The 18,624-nt window shown below is 43.8% G+C and overlaps 2 protein-coding genes across 9 annotated transcripts in view; one reads left to right on the top strand and one right to left on the bottom strand.

Annotated features, from left to right (window-relative positions):
• Positions 1-3,742, top strand: part of OFD1 (OFD1 centriole and centriolar satellite protein) — a 43,077-nt gene extending 39,335 nt beyond the window's left edge. Inside the window, exon 23 of the mRNA XM_026449822.2 lies at positions 2,331-3,742. The gene's annotated coding sequence lies outside the window, so the exon portion shown is untranslated. The remainder of the gene's footprint in view (positions 1-2,330) is intronic.
• GPM6B (glycoprotein M6B) overlaps positions 1-18,624 on the bottom strand; it is a 167,994-nt gene that overhangs the window by 7,147 nt on the left and 142,223 nt on the right. For all 8 annotated transcript variants that reach the window (XM_023198995.1, XM_023198998.2, XM_023198997.2 and 5 more), the window contains 3 exons: positions 8,945-9,131; positions 6,723-6,879; positions 1,689-1,860 (listed from right to left, as the gene is read on the bottom strand). In XM_023198995.1, coding sequence (XP_023054763.1) covers positions 1,689-1,860; positions 6,723-6,879; positions 8,945-9,131 — 516 coding nt within the window. The remainder of the gene's footprint in view (positions 1-1,688; positions 1,861-6,722; positions 6,880-8,944; positions 9,132-18,624) is intronic.

Raw genomic sequence — 18,624 nt, 5'->3', positions numbered from 1 at the left:
GGCTGGAGTGGACTCCCGTGATCTTGGCTCACTGCAGCCTCCACCTCCTGGGTTCAAGCGATTCTCTGCCTCAGCCTCCTGAGTAGCTGGGATTATAGGTGCCCACCACCACGCCTGGCTAATTTTTGTATTTTTAGTAGAGACGGGGTTTCACTATCTTGGCCAGGCTGGTCTTGAACTCCTGACCTCGTGATCCACCCGCCTCAGCCTCCCAAAGTGCTGGGATTACAGGTGTGAGCCACCACTGGTGGCTGGAAATTTTTTAAAAAGAAAAACACTACTGTCCTTTACCCTAGAGGGTGGGACAAGCAGAGTATGATTTCTCTCTCACTGTAACCCTGAGGCTCCTCTGCAATGACAATTGTCCAATGGGCTGCTGCTTTTTTTCCCCCTCTAATGCATAAGTTTGTGCTTAAACACTCCTAGGAGGTAAGGAAAGGAGTGTTAGAAGAAAACTCCTTATTCCTTTCATCCTTGACACGGGCCAAGAGTACATCTTTATACCTCAGAAGCATGGGAAATTGCCCCAAATTGTCAGTGAAACCATTAACTATAACAATAAATAGGCAAATATAGAGGATTTAAAAAGATGATTGCTGATTACCAAAAATTTGTGGCAAAACACTTATTTTTAAGGAATAGGGGAATGATACACATTTAGATATTCATTTACAAATACTTTTAACAGCCAACTTTAGGCTCCGTTTTTAGCTCTATCATAAAGAACAGTGTTGTTCAGCCTTGGTCATTGTGAGAAGTGATTAGTCTGATGGGTAGTTTCAAGCAAATGTAGTATTATGTTGTAAGGTAAGATGTTGAGACTAAGCCACATGAGAAAAACAGCAGAAATGAAATAGTCATCTCTCTTCAGAAAGCTCTGGAAGGACAGTTATTTCCTCTTCAATTCTGATGAAAGCTTTTCCCCCCACCCCCTGGTTGTTTCTGCCAAGAAAAGATTTCCTACCATCGTGGCTGGAAGCAGTAATTAGACTCCTCCCTTAGGATGCTGCCCTCTCTTACTCAGCAGCAAAGTCAAGTCCCAAATTGATTGACAGGAGGAGCCAGTGGTCTCTTCTGGGGCTTGTCACAGTGAACCAACCTTAATCCCTATTGTAAGGATCTCACTCATTAGAAAATGTTTGAACTGGTTTCCAACAGCTGACGATGATTTTTTAAAGAGTATGTTCTGATGACTTTAAACTATGTCTGGATCTAATGTATTTTTCAGTACAGATGAAGTGTAAGCAGTTAGTCATTTTAAAAAGACCAGATTTGAGGAGTTGGATGTGCAAATTAATTGAATTATACAACGTGTGCAATATTATTTTGAATGGAAAGTTGGATGTTATAAAACTGAAAATAAAGGAAAAATATAATCTTTTTATAGTGGAGATCCAGAAGTCTTTTTTGATTGAACTGCATTATAAAGTAGTTTCATATTATGAAAAGCTTCTTTTACTACACACTTAACATGAAAACCTAACGAAATCTTGACACCTAGCAAGCTAAAAGCCTCCCTGATGTTTCCACTCAGAAAACAGCATATTGAAGGGAAAAGTATAAAATTACTCTGATAGAAGGGATGAAACAGATCATGACAATTAAAAGGGTGCTCATGTAATAATTAGGTCCAGACATATGCATGAGAGGACAATGAATTAATTGGGGGAGGGGTGAATTGGAAGTACCGTATTGTCGGATATCCACACAGATCTGCTCCACACCCGTGGTCCCGTTGGTCTGCGGTGACTTGATGACTTCACAAGTTGACCATATGTTGTAGAACATAAACACGGGCACCGCTGAGAAACCAAACACGCCCAGCCAGGCCACTCCAAGCACATAGGTGAGGAAAACGAACTAGGCCAAAATGAGAGGAAGGACAGTCATCACTGAAACAGGCAGATGTGTCCCCTGAGTAGAAGGATTGTGCATTTTCAGGCCCAATACTGACCTGTGGAACACATTGTGGGGACCCTCACCCCGCATTGGCAGCCAGAAGGAAGAGCCAACAAGGGAGCAGGAGAAGTAAGAGCTAGCCACATTCCCCAGAGCTAGAAGATCTAGACTTGGAGTGCCTGAAGCAATGTCAGGGCCTTTCGGGTCACCCTTAACTAACAAGGACAGGAGACCCCAAGAGGTGATCTCACTCATCCAAGGACACAGAGCTGATCAATGGCAGCCTCTCAAGAGGTGCTCTTTCTAAATATCCGTTCTGAAAATGCAGAACATCCTACATAACATGGGATAGATTCTGGATGCATTCCATATTCCACTGAATTACAACTTCATATTAATTTCTCAAATGTTACCTTTATTTTTCATAACAGGTTGGCTCACAGAGAATAGCAACTGCCACAAGAAGCCCTGTCTCAAAAAGAACTTCTCTAGTTTCCTGATTCTGCAAAATTACCAAAACTTTCAAATAATCGCGAACACAAGCTTAATGCACGATCTATAAAATTCTCATTTTCCTCTAGTTTTCTTTTGTCTCTAAGATTCACAGCAGCTTTGCAAGCAAAGCAGTGGCTTAGGGAAAAAGCATCAGGTGTTCACCCACACACTGTCATGGGCAATTCCAGGAAGAAAAGAATCCTGTTGCTTGGCTTTCCTCTGCCTTGACCACTTTTCAGAGAGCTTTGTAAGGTGGCCTCAAAAACGTGGTATTTGTGTTCTCAGAAGGCGCGCCCACAGAGGGTGTGGGCGAGGGTGTGGAGTGCTAGTTTGGCTTTTCTATTTTGAAGCTGATGGTGGAGACCTGATGGTGCCCACTAACTTTCTGCGCCGCCGGAGATACCTGGGTAGTTGGAGGCCACCTCCTGATGGTCACAATGCCAAGAAACTGCAGAAACAAGACACTTTCCCTTTCACTGCAAGGAAGCATTTGCATCTCCAAAAATATTCAGAGAAGCAGATTTCAGCAGTTCCACCTCCCACTTCCTCCCACTGCTGCTCCAGACTAGGTTTCTTTCCCTTCAAAAGAAAACAGGACCTGAGCAGGAGGGAGCTGCTGGTTCTCGGCTTCAGTGAGCTTTCCCTTCTGTTAGAGGCCAGGAGTCCAGACGGAAGGCCACTATCCCCCCACCAGAGGGCCCTGCTGCGGGCTGGCCCTATCATGGTGGCCTCCAGCATCTAGAGCTGCTTCCTCAGTGAGTTCCTGAGCACAAGCCTTCCACACAGGACTGCGAAAGCAAAAGAAATCTCGGGACCCCCAAATCACTAAGCCAAAGGGAAAAGTGAAGCTGGGAACTGCAACAGGCAAACCTCCCATTCTATCCCTAAACAAGATAGCACAAAGATAAAGCTACATACCTCCCTCACAATTAACCCACAGGGAAATCCCTCACGGACAAACGACAGACAGAGCTCAAAGTCATCCCTCGGAGGCTCATGTGAGACAAATGCGTATCTGACTGCTTCCTCTCCCCTGTCATTTCAACAAGCCAGACCAGCCATAAGTGACTGTTCCTCTACCTTCCTCTCCCATGTGAACTGTATATTCAATGAAAGGCTGATCAGAGACCCAAAAGAATGCAACCATTTGTCTCTCACCTACTTGTGACCTGGAAGCCCCCTCCCTGCTTCGAGTTATCCCCACCTTTCTGGACAAACCAATGTACATCTTACATTTATTGATTAATGTCTCACGTCTCCCTAAAATGTATAAAACCAAGCTGTGCCCCGACCACCTTGGGCCCATGTTGTCCAGACCTCCTGAGGCTGTGTCATGGACACATCCTTAACTTTGGCAAAATAAACTTTCTAAATTGGCTGATACCTGTTTCAGACACTTTTGGGTTCACAGGACTTTCTCGAAAAAAAAATCTGACGTAAGAGCTAAAAGCAGGCCATGCTAGGTGGGTTGGGGATCCCTCATGGTGTCCCCATCTCTAGGTGAAGTGCCACTGGCTCAAGTAGAAGCTCCTCTCCTCTCCACCATGTACTGTGTCCCGACCAATGCTCAAACGATCCAAAAATGTTAAACATCAGGCAGTGGATGACTTAATGCTGTGCCCTGTGGAAACTAGACCTCTTTTGTTTTTGAAACTTGATGGGTAGAAGTGAGGGGGAAAGCTGTCATTTTTAAAGCTGTGAGGAGGTGTTTTTTCTTTTTTTCCTTTGGAGGAGGATTCCCACTATTTGTGGCTATTTTCCCTCTGCTCTTCACAGGCATTTTATTTAACAGCTGCCTCCTTCCCCCACAAAAGTAACCATTCCCCTGACTTATACGGTAGTCTCTTCTTTGTATTTTTTAACAGCTTTATTGAAATATGATTTACTCGGAAACTCATAAATTAATTTACTCCTTTGTTCTATGAACTGAATCTTAAAAAACCAACATGAAATGAGGATCCTATTTGAGATTGGGGAGGTCCAAACTGGTAAAGAACTAAATCGTTCAGCAATTGGAGTGATGGGTTTCATCCTTGTAGGTAGTTTCTTTTCAGAACATGGTTTTCTGAAATCACATCAAATGACACTATCTGTCAAGACTATTATCTGTCCTTGAGAGGGGTAGGTGGGCATGTGAGCTTAAGCCCGGCTGGACCGTTCTGAAGTCCCACAAATGGTCATTCCGGACAAACCTAAAGACTGGCATCTGGATCCATGCGGCTGATGATGTTCTGCTCAACTACTTCCTGGGGGTGCTGCTTCTCCTGGAAGGGGCAGGTGTGGTGTGGAATGCAGACTGTGGAGTTGGGCCCACGGCTAATGTGAGAGAGCAAAAAGGACAGTCCGGGCTGGGGAGGGGCTGAGGAACAGGCCCCTGTGACGTGGCCAGGTCTGTGGACTCCAAAGGAGAGTTTCCCACATTGCAGTCCCCTTCTTGCTTCTTGCAGCCCTGCTGTCCTTGGAAAAACTGTTACATTCATTCATAACCTCTATCTCCAGATTCAAGTGATTCTCCTGCCTCAGCCTCCCACATCCCTGGGACTACAGGCATGCGCCACCATGCCTGGCTAATTTCTGTATTTTTAGTAGAGATGGGGTTTTGCCATGTTGACCAGGCTGGTTTCGAACTCCTGAACTCAGGTGATCCACCCGCCTAGGCCTCCCAAAGAGATGGGATTACAGGCATGAGCCACTGCACCAGGCTGCCAATTCCATTTAGAAAATGAAATTCAATGTGCCAAAAATCAAACTCCATAAATACTTCTCCCCTCCTCCCCTCCTAGGCTCTCAATGGAGAGCCTTTTCCTCTTGGGAAAGGACCATTTTCTTTTGTGATGAAGCACTTTTGAACCCTGTTTTTTAATGACCCATTAAGATCTGCCATCCTCTAGACCAGAGGTCAGCAAATGCTATCTTACTGTAAAGAGCCAGATAGAAAACTGTTTAGGCTTTGCAGGTCACATATGGTCTCTGTGGCAACTGGTCCAATGTGCATCATGCTTTGTAGCATGAAGGCAGCCATAGCTAATGTGCAAATGAATAGGCATGGCTATGTGCCAATCAAACACTGTTTAGGATCATCAAAACTAGACTTTCTTATAATCTTCATGTATCATGAAATACTCATTTTTTCTAACCACTGAAAGATATAAAAAGCATTCTTGGCCAGGCACAGTGGCTCACACCTATAATCTCAACATTTTGGGAAGCAGCTTGAGCCAGGAGTTCGAGACCAGCCTAGGCAACATGGTGAAACCCTGTCTCTACAAAAGATACAAAAATTAGCTGAGTGTGATGGAGTGCACCTATAGTCCCAGCTACTCGGGAGGCTGAGACTAGAGGATTGCTTCAGCCTGGGAGGCAGAGGTTGCAGTGAGAGGTTGCAGTGAGTCATGATCACACCACTGCACTCCAGCCCAGGTGACAGAGCAAGACCCTGTCTTAAAAAAAAAAAAAAAAAAAATTCTTGACTGAGCATGATAGCTCACGCCTGTAATCCCAGCACTTTGGGAGGCTGAGGCAGGGGGATCACCTGAGGTCAAGAGTTCAAGACAAGCCTGCCCAACATGACAAAACCCTTTCTCTACTAAAAATACAAAAATTAGCCAGGTGGTGGTGGCGGGCGCCTGTAATCCCAGCTGCTCGGGAGGCTGAGACAGGAGAATCGCTTGAACCCAGGAGGCAGAGGTTGCAGTTAGTGGAGATCGCGACACTGCCGTTGGAGACAGAGTGATACTCCATCTCAAAAAAAAATCTTAGCCTTGAGCTGTACAAAAACAGGTAGTACACCAAATTTTGCCCACAGTCCATAGTTGCTAACCCCTGTCTTAGACTATAAGCTGCTTGAGAAAGAAGGCTGTGTTTGAATCTTTGCATCTCTAGTGGCTAGCAAAGCCCAGATAGGCGCTCTGTACAGCAGGTGCTGGTAAGTATTTACAGAAGGATCAGGACGATTTTCCATAGTCCATGTATGTCTTTATGGCCATGATCCATATTTAAAGACAACCAAAGGGGAGCACTGAGACCACATGAAAGTTATCTCCTTCTATAGTGGGAACCTGGCATTTGAAAAATCTTCAGCACCCTTTTCACTTTTACACTGATGAGAACATTTGATTTATTTCTACCAGCCATAGATTTTAATTTACTATCAATAACATGTTGAAGATTTTTATAGTCCTAACTCTAAATTGGTAAGGCCAATATTTGTGTCATGGACCCTCCATCCATGCTTGATACCTGGTAGCTTTTGCCAAATACAAGGAAATACATCAAGGCATGGCTCTGGTTGTAAATCAATCAATCAATTACCAGAGGTTCACACTCACCATTCCACTGATGCATCGGCCACAGGCGGTTGTTTTAAACTCACCGTGCAGTTCTTTCACTGCACTTGTGGTGTAAAAGCCTTCTGCCAACAGAATGATCCCATACAAGAAGAAAAAGGACGCAATTCCATAGATGACATACTGCATCAGTTGTATCCTACAAAGAGAAGAGATCCTGAACCATTAAATTCACTGCCTGGTAGTGACTACGCTTCTGGACGCTGGAGAGAGGACATGAGGGGGATGTTCCTGTGAGCGCATCACTCGCCCCACTGATGGCTTTGATGTACTTGTGGGGCATCCTGGGCGGCATCCCTGCCCATGTCCCAGCAACATGGGCCTTCCTTCCAAGGTGGGAATGATGTTTCCTTTGCTCAGGGCAGCATCCAGTTGTAATCTTTTAATCCTTACCTGAGTCCTGGGCGGCAAGGGTTAGAATCCTCATTTTGCACATAAGTAAAACACAGGCATTGAGGAGTTAAGCTCCTCATCAGAGGATACACAGTTAGTGGCAAAGCCAGCATCTGAACCCTGGTCCATGACAACATGTTCTTTCTGCCCTATCAAAATGCCTCCCAACCAGGCCTAGTGGTTCATATCACTCTGATAAAACCCCTAAGTAGGCACTCAGGGCTTCTTTAGTGGGTAATTTAGGGAGATGTTTTTTGCATTGTGACTCCCACCACACAAGTAGTAGTAGGTTGAGTAAGTTTAAGATACAGAAAGTTAATTCACAATGCAGTTTGTCTCACAAAAGCTAATGAAGATGGATGACATGTCCTTAGCCTTCGGCTGCCCATTGGAATCACCTGGGGAGCTTGGAAAATACTGGTACCTGGATCCCACCTCCAGAGATTATGTCCTAATTGGTCTGGGGTAAGGTATGGGGATTTTTTTAAAGCTTCTCAGAGGTTTGAGAGCCACAGATTGAGATCACTACCTAATTAAATCAATACACCTTTCGCAGGTTCAGTCTTGGTAAACATTTCTTCTTTGCACATAGCTGGCACTCAGTGAGTCCCTTGTCCTGCTTGAGCCCTCCTTATAATCTCCCAACCTGTGTTCATTTCTTTGGAGGTCATTTGTGAACGGATAAGAAAGAATAAAATTCCCTAAGGACTGAAGAGTCTCCAACATGACTCCATGACCATTCCATAAAAATTCATTCATGTCTTTTTTCAGTCTGGTAAAGAAGTTTCTTATAATCATAAGACACATAAACACTGGAACTTTGAGATTCAAGGGAAGAAAAAGAAACGGTGAAGGAAATGGAGAAAGGGGAAGACATGTGAAGAAAATAAGTAGTTTGCTGCTGAGCTTGCACAGTTATGAGAATCTATGCATGGGCGTCACTGTGACTCCATTGAGAATGTTTCCTGAAAGAAAGGCAGAGATCTGCTGCTAAACCCCTGGACCTTCCTCTCTTCTGCAATGGAGGATGCCCCGGGATCTGCTCTTCTGCTAGAAGAGTTAACGTTAAAATGCTGCTCCTGGAGGCTCAGAGTTGGGGTCAGTCCTTAATAGGGCTCCTACCATTCCAGGGATGGTCACTTCCTGGGAGAAAGCCAGAGGCATCTGTTACTTGGGAACAATACAACTCTGTTGAGACAATCGGCAGCATCACCTATCACCATGTCACAGCCCGCCATGTCCACAGCTACCATGTGTGAAGTGTCCTATGTGCATACCATGCCATTCCCAACATTCCCAAGTAACATTCCACCCTGGGGCCTAAACATCTACCACATTCTAGGCCCTTTCTTTTTCCTTCTCTCATGAACCTTTTTCTATCTGCATAAATTGAACTTTAAGTAAAAGCATTCATTTTCTGCCAGGAGAGCACACTGTAGTCTTTCTGAAAAACATCATGAGGTGGTTGCATCTTAGATACTTTTTTTTAAAAAACAAAGTATCACTCTGTCACCCAGGCTGCAGTGCAGTGGCGCCATCCTGGCGCACCGCAACATCCACCTCCTGAGTTCAAGTAATTCTCCTGCCTCAGCCTCCTAAGTAGCTGGGATTACAGGCACACACCACCATGCCCAGCTAAATTTTTCTGTGTATTTTTAGTAGAGGTGGCGTTTCACCATGTTGGCCAGGCTGGTCTTGAACTTCTGACCTCAGGTGATCTGCCTGCCTCAGCCTCCCAAATTGCTGGGATTACAGGCATGAGCCACCAGGCCAGGCCTTAGATACATTTTTAAAGGGAACCGGATACTTACACCTCGCTCAGCAAGGCATGGTCACTGGCGTTGGTGGAGAAGTGTTGCTCAAGAATCGCCACGGTGCCTGCGAGAGCCACATGCCCACAGCCGCAGAACAAGGCCACCCCGGAGAAGCAGAGGATGGTGGCCACCAGGGAGGCGTAGGGGACTCCTCCCAGACACTTGATGCAGCATTCAAAGCAGCCTGGACCCAAAGGAGAGAAAATACAGCCATTATGGGCAAGAACGCCTCTGGTCTTCAAGAATACCACATATTCACAGAGAAGGCTTTAATTATTCCATCTCCCCTCTCATGCTCTATGGTTAATACTTCGACATCCCAAGGGCCAGTGTGGTAGTTACTGTGATCTCACATTCTGCAGTGAGGACCCTGAGGCTCCAAGAGAGAATGTAACTTAATTTGCTCAGAATCTGGAAGGGTAGCGAATGGCAGAGCAGTCAACTGACAAAGAGTTATAAGGTAGTTACAATTCTAGAGCTTCCCTGATTGACTGAGTGGTGGGGGCAGTCCTGCTCAAGTGCCTATGAGAAGTACTCATTCCACCAACACAGTCAAAAGAGGACAGCAGTGAAGCTGCAGCTCTGTGAAGAAAAACAACAGTCAGGTCATCTCCAGCCTCACAGTTCTGGGGTTTCAATACGTCTGCTGCTGTAGCAACCAACGGCTTTCCCCAAGCCCTGGACCTCCTGGGCAACTGGGAGAATCTGATACAGCAATTATGCCGTCGCCTGGTTCAAACAAATAGCAAGGGGATTGTTTTGGAAAGGTCACAGGTATTTTGGTCCCTAATTCAGTGAAGTACAAGGTCACCAAGAGCCACTCAAGTTTCATTCAAGTTGACATCAGAAATTATCTCAAATTTTTAATAAAAATGCTTCCCTCCAGCCCAGTCAGCTCAAGCAATTCATTCACAGTCCTCCTCCTCCCCGGCTTCCACCTTCCCCGACACACACGTTCAGAGTCACAAACCAGAACTGGTGGGTGATATTTAAGTACTTGAAGGAGAAAAAAGAACAGAAGAAAAAAACAAAACCAAAATGAACATCCATGAAGTGGAATGAAGGAGAGACAGCCGTAACTCACTGTTAATCTTGAAAAGATGAGACTTGTATTCATTTTTAAAATAAACTTTTACTTGAGATATCCATAAAGACCTGCCCGAGGGGCAGAGCCAGGTGACATTTTCAGTTTGGAGACATTTATGTTTCAGTAAAGGCAGCACTGGCCTCGGGATAATGTCAGTACCTCTCCTAACCTCCCGTCCCTGTTTATATTATCCAGACCCTTAAGTAAATGGCTTGTCAGGGAAATTGAACTTTAAACGCATTATGGTGTTTAATAGCAATCAAGGGCACTTCATTACTTCAGGGCAAGCACATTAAGCCAGACAAAAAAAAAAAAAAAAATTCCCCCAAATGGTCTTCACAGTTAGGTTGTGGAATGACAACCCAGCATAAAACACCATAGATGAATGTTTTCATTTTAGTGAGCATTCCTTTTAAACTAGCATTAGCTTAAACCTATGGAAAATGACTACGAAAACTCATTACTAGATTTCTCTTTAGTTCATTGGAAGATAAAAAATATCAGAGCTTCAGAAAATAAAAAATATCAGGGCTTCATAAGAAAGCTGTGCTTCCTTTCATTTCAAAACATGAGCAGCTGTTTTTAGGAAGACCAACTTCCCTGAAATGGATTGGGGAAACTATATAAAATGGGAACCATCCTGGCTAACATGGTGAAACCCTGTCTCTACTAAAAATACAAAAAATTAGCCAAATTAGCCGGGCATGGTGGCCTGCACCTGTAGTCCCAGCTATTCGGGAGGCTGAGGCAAGGGAATCGCTTGAACCCAGGAGGCAGAGGTTGCAGTGAGCTGAGATCGCGCCACTGAACTCCAGCCTGGGAGACAGAGCAAGACTCCTTTTCAAAAAAAAAAAAAAAAGGGAACCAGTGCACAATATGGTTCAAGTTCACTAGCAAGTCAGTATCTTAAAGAGCTTCAGACACTCGGGATTTGTGAGCAGAGATGTTAGACCTCAATCTTATTTTGCCACATGACTTTCTGGGGACTGAGGTGAGAGGAATGCAACTCAAAGTCCAAATTCTCTCCAGGTTCCCAAGCTAAGAGAAACTAGAATCCTTGGCCTTGACGTATCTCATTATAAAGAGAAAACAGACATGGGTATTGTATCATTCACAGCCTCCCCACATTCTCAGCTTCTATGATCACGTTAAGAAAAAGATGAATGCCTGCTTTCCTAACTAACAAAGTTGTATCTGGTCCTTAAACGATAAAGATGTGACGCCTTGGGACTGTGTGGTCCAAAATGGTAGCCACTAACACATGTAGCTATTTACATTTATTTAAAATTAAATAAAATGAAAAATTCAGGTCCTCTGTTGCACAAACCACATTTCATATGCTCAAAAGTCACATGGACTAGTGGGTACTGTATTGGACAACACAGATATAGGACATATCATCACAGAACACTGCTTTGGAATACATTTGAATTGTCACATATTTGATTTTCTATAATATGAGCTGGGTTCTAACTGGATTTTCTGTTGGATTTCATTAATTCAGTACTTTGTGAAGACCTACTGGGTGCCAAGTATACAAACGTGAAATAAGATACCTTTTTGGCTTCAAGATAAATCCAATACTGCAGGCAGACAAGTAACACAATTATTATAGTCCAGCATGATGGGGGTAAAGATACAGATCCCTGCAGAGCCAGTGGAAAGGGAGTGGAGAGAAGGCAGACAGGGAAGGACAGAAGGGCAAATAATTCATACTGGAGGGGTCCTTCTACAGAAAGACCTAGTATCCAGAATACTTAAACAGCTGATGTGGTGACAATGACATATAACCAGATAAAACTGTTCATTAATTCTCTGAATTTATGTGTGTGTGTGTATATATATATATATATATTTTTAAACTAAACCCACACCCTTTTTCATCATTTGGAGTTAGGGTTAGGTGTTACGGTGTAGCACACTTGCCCTTTAATGATAGAACTTGTCCTTCCAAATCCATAGTTGCCACTTCAAACAGTCTTTCATCCAAATGGTTAGAGCATTCCAAAGAAATATCACAGCTGCTCCCAGGCTCAAAAAGACAAGTGGGGTTAGAAGAATGATGCTGTTCAATCCCAAATTCAATACTAGATCAAAGCTAAAGTTTCCCTCCAATTTAAATCTCTCAAGGACTCTGTATAGCTCATGCTGTGGATCTAGTTTTACAACAGCAGGGAAAACCAGAAACTCGAGAATTTGGGGGATCACTTCAATGAATCATGCTCTCTCAGCAGATGCCAATGCTCTTACGTTTTCAGCAGATGATTTTATTTGTGGCTGTAGGAACCCTAGCTCCTATAGAACAGAAATCACCATCTTTGCTCCACTGGCACAGATAAAACTCTTATGGACTGTGCCAGCCAACATGACTAGAAGCTAGTGACATAAAATACGGGAAAAGTTTATGGGACATAATACAGCTGGATGTAGAGCTTATTCTAGCTTAGTTGACCAGTTATCTTCAGGGTTAAGATTGCATGTGTGGTAGATATCCAACCATCTATAAATGGATCGCTCTCCACTGTACCTTCTATGTCAGTATAGAAGCCACCTCTGGTCACAGTGTGCATGATATTTTTGAACACTGGGCAATTTAGTCACATATCACGCACTCATCCTGGAGGAACCAAAACTGCTGCAAAAAGTTAGTAAGAAAAAGCTAACTGTGTTTATTTAGGAGCTAGAGGATATAGGTAATATAGGAGCTAGACCACCTAGGACTTTCCAGGCCACCTTAAGAATTCTGGACTTTATCTTCAAAATCATGGGAAGCCACTGAGTATTTTTTTTTTGTTTTTTTTTTTTTTTTTTTTGAAACAGTCTTGCTCTGTTGCCTAGGTTGGAGTGCAGTGGCACAATCACTGCTCACTGCAGCATTGAAGTCTCTGGCTCAAGGGATCCTCCCACCTCTGCCTCTTAAGTAGCTGGGACCACAGGCCCATGCCACTGCACCCAGCTCATTTTTTATTTTTTAAATTTTTTGTAGTGACAGGGTCTCCTTATGTTAGCCAGGCTGTTCTCTAACTCTTGGGCTCAAGCGATCCTCTCGCCTCGGCCTCCCAAAGTGCTGCAATTACGGATGTGAGCCACCATGCCTGGTCTGCCAGGGAGCATTTTTAAACATGGGAAACAGATTGGGGTTGTGAAAGATCACTCTGGATGATGTGAAGGGATATGTGGATCTGTAGCTGAGAAGAGCTGAACTTGAATGCTGGCAGCTTCTACTGGGCAACAAGGAAAACCATCAGAGGTCAAGAAAAGATACGAGTGGACCATTTGTCAATTCCATGTACTTTGCAAAGTGTGTTCATTGGACCAGCAGTATCAGCTTCAGCAGGGAGGAACCTGTGAGAAATGAAGAATGTTGGGCATGGCCCCAGACTAGCTGAGTCAGCATCTGAATTTTAACAAGCCCTCTGGGGTGATTTGTGTGCACATGAAAATTTGACAAGCCCATTTCTAGTCAACAGTGGCATCTTCCCAGTCTCAGCTGTGGCATCCTGAGTCTGTTTGAAGTGCCTGCTTTCATATTCAATGGCGTGTGATGTTTTTTCTCTAAGACGGGGCCCACTGGGTTTGGCCATAACCCTCCAATCACTTGTGAATCAAATGGCAAGTTCCAAGGACTACAGTGAAGAAAAACAAAATGTTCCAAGTTGTTCGGCCGTCTTGAAAAGAGTGCAGCTAGAGTGCATTTTTGTGAGCCAAGCAAGTACTATTAACCTTGGAATTTTTCATGCTTTAGTGTCATGCCATAGGCAGGGTCTGAGAAGACAGGAATTGAGTCACCTGAGAAAGCAGATTTCTAAACACACACACTCCTACCCACTGCAGTGCTGGGAGTGCCTGTGCACACAAAGGAGGTAGATCTGGGATTCAGGCTGTCCTTAGTAGTCATAGGCAAGCTGATGTTTTTAAATATAAGGGTGGTGCCAAGTACCAGCAGAACACCATGCTGTTATAGCTAAGGAAAATCAGTGCTTTTCTTGGATGCTCCTATAAATCCACAGACTGAATTTTCCCAAGCTTCAAACCAGCAATGACAACATTGGGTAACGTGAATGAGAAAAAGCAAGGAAAGCATTTTTTTGATGGCTGTGATGTATTCATGTACAAAATAAAAATCAATGCCAGTTTTTTTTTTTTTTTTTTTTTCCTGAGAAAGAGTCTCACTCTGTTGCCCAGGCTGGAGTGAGTGGTGTGATCTCCACTCACTGCAGCCTTAACCTCCCGGGTTCAAGTGATTCTTACGCCTCAGCCTCCCTAGTAGCTGGGATTACAGGCACGCGCCACCACACCCAGCTAATTTTTTGTATTTTTAGTACAGACGGAGTCTTGCCATGTTGGCCAGGCTAGAATGCCAGGCTTTCTAGCACATTTTAATAGTAATTCTCAATACCTCTCACCAAACCCTAAAAGCCTCTGTTGGGCTCATGTCTTATGCCTTCATTTAGCTGGCCTCTGGATAAAAATAATTTTAGGTTTTGATTCACACAAAAATTATAGTGTACATTAGCCTAAGACAGTTTAAATACAAGCCATGTAGTAGGGAGGGAAAAAAATACACATCAATGCCTTTAACACTCAAAGGCTATTTTGTCTCCAGCATCCCTAGAACCTTTTGTGCAGAACAACAGAATAAAACACCTTTTGTCCTCAGGCTTGTGGATGGCCGTTGCCATGGCTGTGAGTTCATAATGGCCAAGTGATTTGCCCAAGTTGTCTGTGATCTTGGCTGCAGATTTAATGCTGGCTCAGACGGAGGACTGGCAGGAACAAGGGCTCAGATTCTTCCCCAGGGAATGAATGTCACACATACATACACACACACACACCCTCCCAAACACCCCCCCCCACCCCCCCCCCCCCCCCACACACACACAAAACCCTTACCTCTCTACATGGGGCCTTCCTTGCTATATTACTGATTCTTAATGAGCCACAAAATTAAAAAGAAAAGATGCAGGAACCAAGCTTTACAACTTTCAAGCAACAAGCAATGGGAAAATGGAGGGAGTGAAAATCCTGAGGAGCAACAGTGAATGTCAGTGGACAGAAGCTTCCCTGATTCTGAGCTGGCCGAGCAGTTCTCAACAGGGGGTGACTGTGCCCCTCAGGGGACATGTGGCAATATCTGGAGATATTTTTGGTTGCCAAAGCTGGGGGAGAGGGTGCTTCTGGCATCTAGTGAGTAGAGACCAGGGATGCTGCTCAAAACCCACAGTGCACAGAATATGCTCTTATAACAAAGAATTATCCAGCCCCAAATGTCAATAGCTCCAATGTGGAGATTCTCTGAGGTAGCATAAAAAACATGTATATCGTTTAGACCACTGGTTCCTAATCCAGGCAATTTTGCCACCCAGGGACATTTAGCAGTGTCTGGAGACAGTTTTGGTTGTTACAACTGAGGGTGGGAGGACACTACTGGCATCTAGTGGGTCGAGGCCAGGGATGCTCCCAAACCTCCTATAATACACAGGATAGCCCCCACCCCGAAATAAAGAATGATCACACCCAAAATGCCAATAGTGCTATAAACCAAAAATAACTCTGGGCCGGGCAGGGTGGCTCACACCTGTAATCCCAGCACTTTGGGAGGCCAGGGCAGGCGGATCACGAGGTCAGGAGATCGAGACCATCCTGGCCAACATGGTGAAACCCCCATCTCTACTAAAAACACAAAAATTAGCTGGGTGTGGTGGCACATGCCTGTAATCCCAGCTACTTGGGAGGCTGAGGCAGGAGAATCGCTTGAACCAGGGAGTTGGAGGTTGCAGTGAGCTGAGATTGTGCCACTGCACTCCAACCTGGCGACACGAGACTCCGTTTCCGCCCCCCCCCCAAAAAAAAAAAAAACTAAGCACCACCCCCCTCCCCACCCAACCATCTGAATAGATTTCTGCCCTCTGCCAAGGGGATTCCAAAGTTAACCTGAAAAAACTGGTTCAGGCCATGAATGGAGGGGAGATTCAAACATACCTCATTATACCCTCCTCCCTTCTGGAATTCAGGAAAAGCTAACCAGCATTAACATCAACAGACCTTAAATCTGATAAGAGACATTTACAATCTATTCTCTCTGAAACCTGCTACCTGGAGGCTTCATCTACAGGATAAAACTTTGGTCTCCACAACCACTTATCATCATAACCCAGACATTCCTTTCTATGGATTCCAGGTCTTTACATAATTTTTAAATCTTCCTATAACCTGCAAGCCACCCTCTGACCCCCTCTGAGTTGTCCTGCCTTTCCAGATTGAACCAATGTACATCTCACAGGTATTGATTGATGTCTCATGTCTCCCTAAAAGGTATAAAAGTAAGCTGTGCCTCATCCACCTTAGGTACATGTTATTAGGATCTCCTGAGGCTGTTTCAAAGGCCTGTTCCTAACCTTGCTAAAATTAACTTTCTAAATTGATTGAGACCTATCTCAGATAGTTTTGGGTTCACAGTGCCAAGAGTGAGAAACCCTGCTCTCAGGTTACAATATATAATTCTGGTCTCAGACATTTGGTGACACTGCCAAATTCTAAAATCTTAAAAAGAAATGCCTAAAAGAAAATTAACTTTCTTGGAATACATTATAGAGCAGAGGTTCTCCATTTTTCCTGCACATTGGAATAATCTGGGGAGCATCTGAAAATCCTGATGCCCCAGCTTCATCCCAGACCAATTATATCAGAATTTATTGGGGATGGGACTCAGGAATGACAGGGTTAGGGCTTGTTTTTTTGAAGCTCCCCTGGTGGCCCACCAGCTAAATCTGGCTCTCCTCACGGCCTGCAAACTCAGAATGATTTTGACATGATTCTAAGTGATTACTTTTTTAACTGCTTAGAATATATTTAAAAGCCTATTTTGTGACACATGAAGGGCACACAAAATTCAAATTTCTGTATCTATAAAGTTGTACTGGCACACAGCCACGCTCATTTACATATGGTCTATGGCTACTTTCAAGCTACAAAGGCAGGGTTGAGGCATTGCCACAGGTATTTACTATGTGGCCCTTTAAAGGAAAGTTTTGCAGACGTCTGTTTAACAGCAGTGACAAGTTGTCTCTCTCTCTTTTTTTTTTTTTTCTTTCCCAGATACAGTCTCACTCTGTTACCCAGGCTGGAGTGCAGCAGTGCAATCTCAGCTCTCTGTAACTTCTGCCTCCTGGGCTCAAGCCATCCTCCTGCCTCAGCCTCCCAAATAGCTGGGGCTACAGGAAAACTTTAACCTGCATATAAATCTCCCGGGGACCTCATTAAAACGCAGATTCTGTTCAGGCAGGTCTGGAAAGGACATTGAGCTCCCAAGTGATTCTAACCTGCCTGCCCACCAGTCTCACTCTGAGCCAGGAGTGGGCTCTCAAAGACGGTCTGTGCAGCCCCTGGAGACCTCAAGATCCTTGCAGGACTGTGAAGCCAAAACTCTTTTTATAATAGCACCAAGATGTTATTTACTTTTTTCACTGCTTGACATTTGCACAGTAAAACTGCTGATGCCTGAGCGCGAATCAGGCAGTGGCCCCATAGTGTACTTAGCAGAAACACATTCCTCACCACCACGCGCTCGCAAGAAAAAAAATTAAAGTAAAAAGCCAGTTTCACTTCCAAATGTCCTCGATGCAATAAAAAATTATTAATTTGATAAATCTCAACCCCCGAGTATGTGTCTTTTGAACAGTTTGTGTAATGAAATGAATGAGAGGATGCAGAGAGCCGTTCTGCTGCAAACCAGCATGTGATGGTGGGCTGCACCTTTCTGGGGCAAACACCCCCTTTCTTGAAGGAATGCCTGACAAGCTATAGTTTTTTAGACTTAAGTATGTGGCAGAAACTTTCTCAAAAATGAACCAAGTGAACAGCTTGTCTCTTCAAGGAAAACAACTGATAGTATCTGTTGCCAATCAATTTTGGAAAACTTGTACCTGCCACAGTGAGACTGACAGCTTCCCAATACTTACCAGACTTCTTAATGAAATCGGTGGTGATATTAACAAATGAAATTTTTTTTGATATGGTTTAATGAAATGTGTCACTGTCTGGAAGATCTGCACAACTCAGAGAACCAATATTTTCCAAATAGCCAAGGGAAAATAATTCTTGAATATAAGAGCCAATCAAAGTGCAAGATCAAGCAATGAATTTTAGTGGAACAGAGTACAAAAAGATCATCAATATGGTTTCAGATTCCACATTACAAGTAGTCTTTAAGAAACCACTACCTGCTGAATTTTGGTGTAGTATCAAGGAAGAATTTCATAATTATCTGCAAAGGTCATTAAAACACTCCTCCACTCTCCAACCTGTGAGAAATCGAGTTTTCTTCATATACTTCAACCAAAGCAAGATACCCCAAGATGCCTCTAAATGAACGCAGAGGCAGATGTAAGAGTCTAGCTGTCTAATATTAAGCCAGATATGAAAGAGATTTGCAAAAATGTAAAACAGTCCTTTCCTCACACTAAAATATTCTTTTTGAAAATCGTTATCTTTCCTAAATACTACTTAGGCTGACATATAATGGATTTGCTATTATTTTAAATGACTAAGTTTATTATTAAGTAATAAAGGTATCAGTTCTTTTTTTTTT

The sequence above is a fragment of the Piliocolobus tephrosceles genome, chromosome Y (assembly GCF_002776525.5).
Source record: "Piliocolobus tephrosceles isolate RC106 chromosome Y, ASM277652v3, whole genome shotgun sequence".
Classification (NCBI taxonomy): domain Eukaryota; kingdom Metazoa; phylum Chordata; class Mammalia; order Primates; family Cercopithecidae; genus Piliocolobus; species Piliocolobus tephrosceles.
Note: the sequence above shows the minus strand (reverse complement) of the source record. Positions and strands in the feature narration are given on the sequence as shown.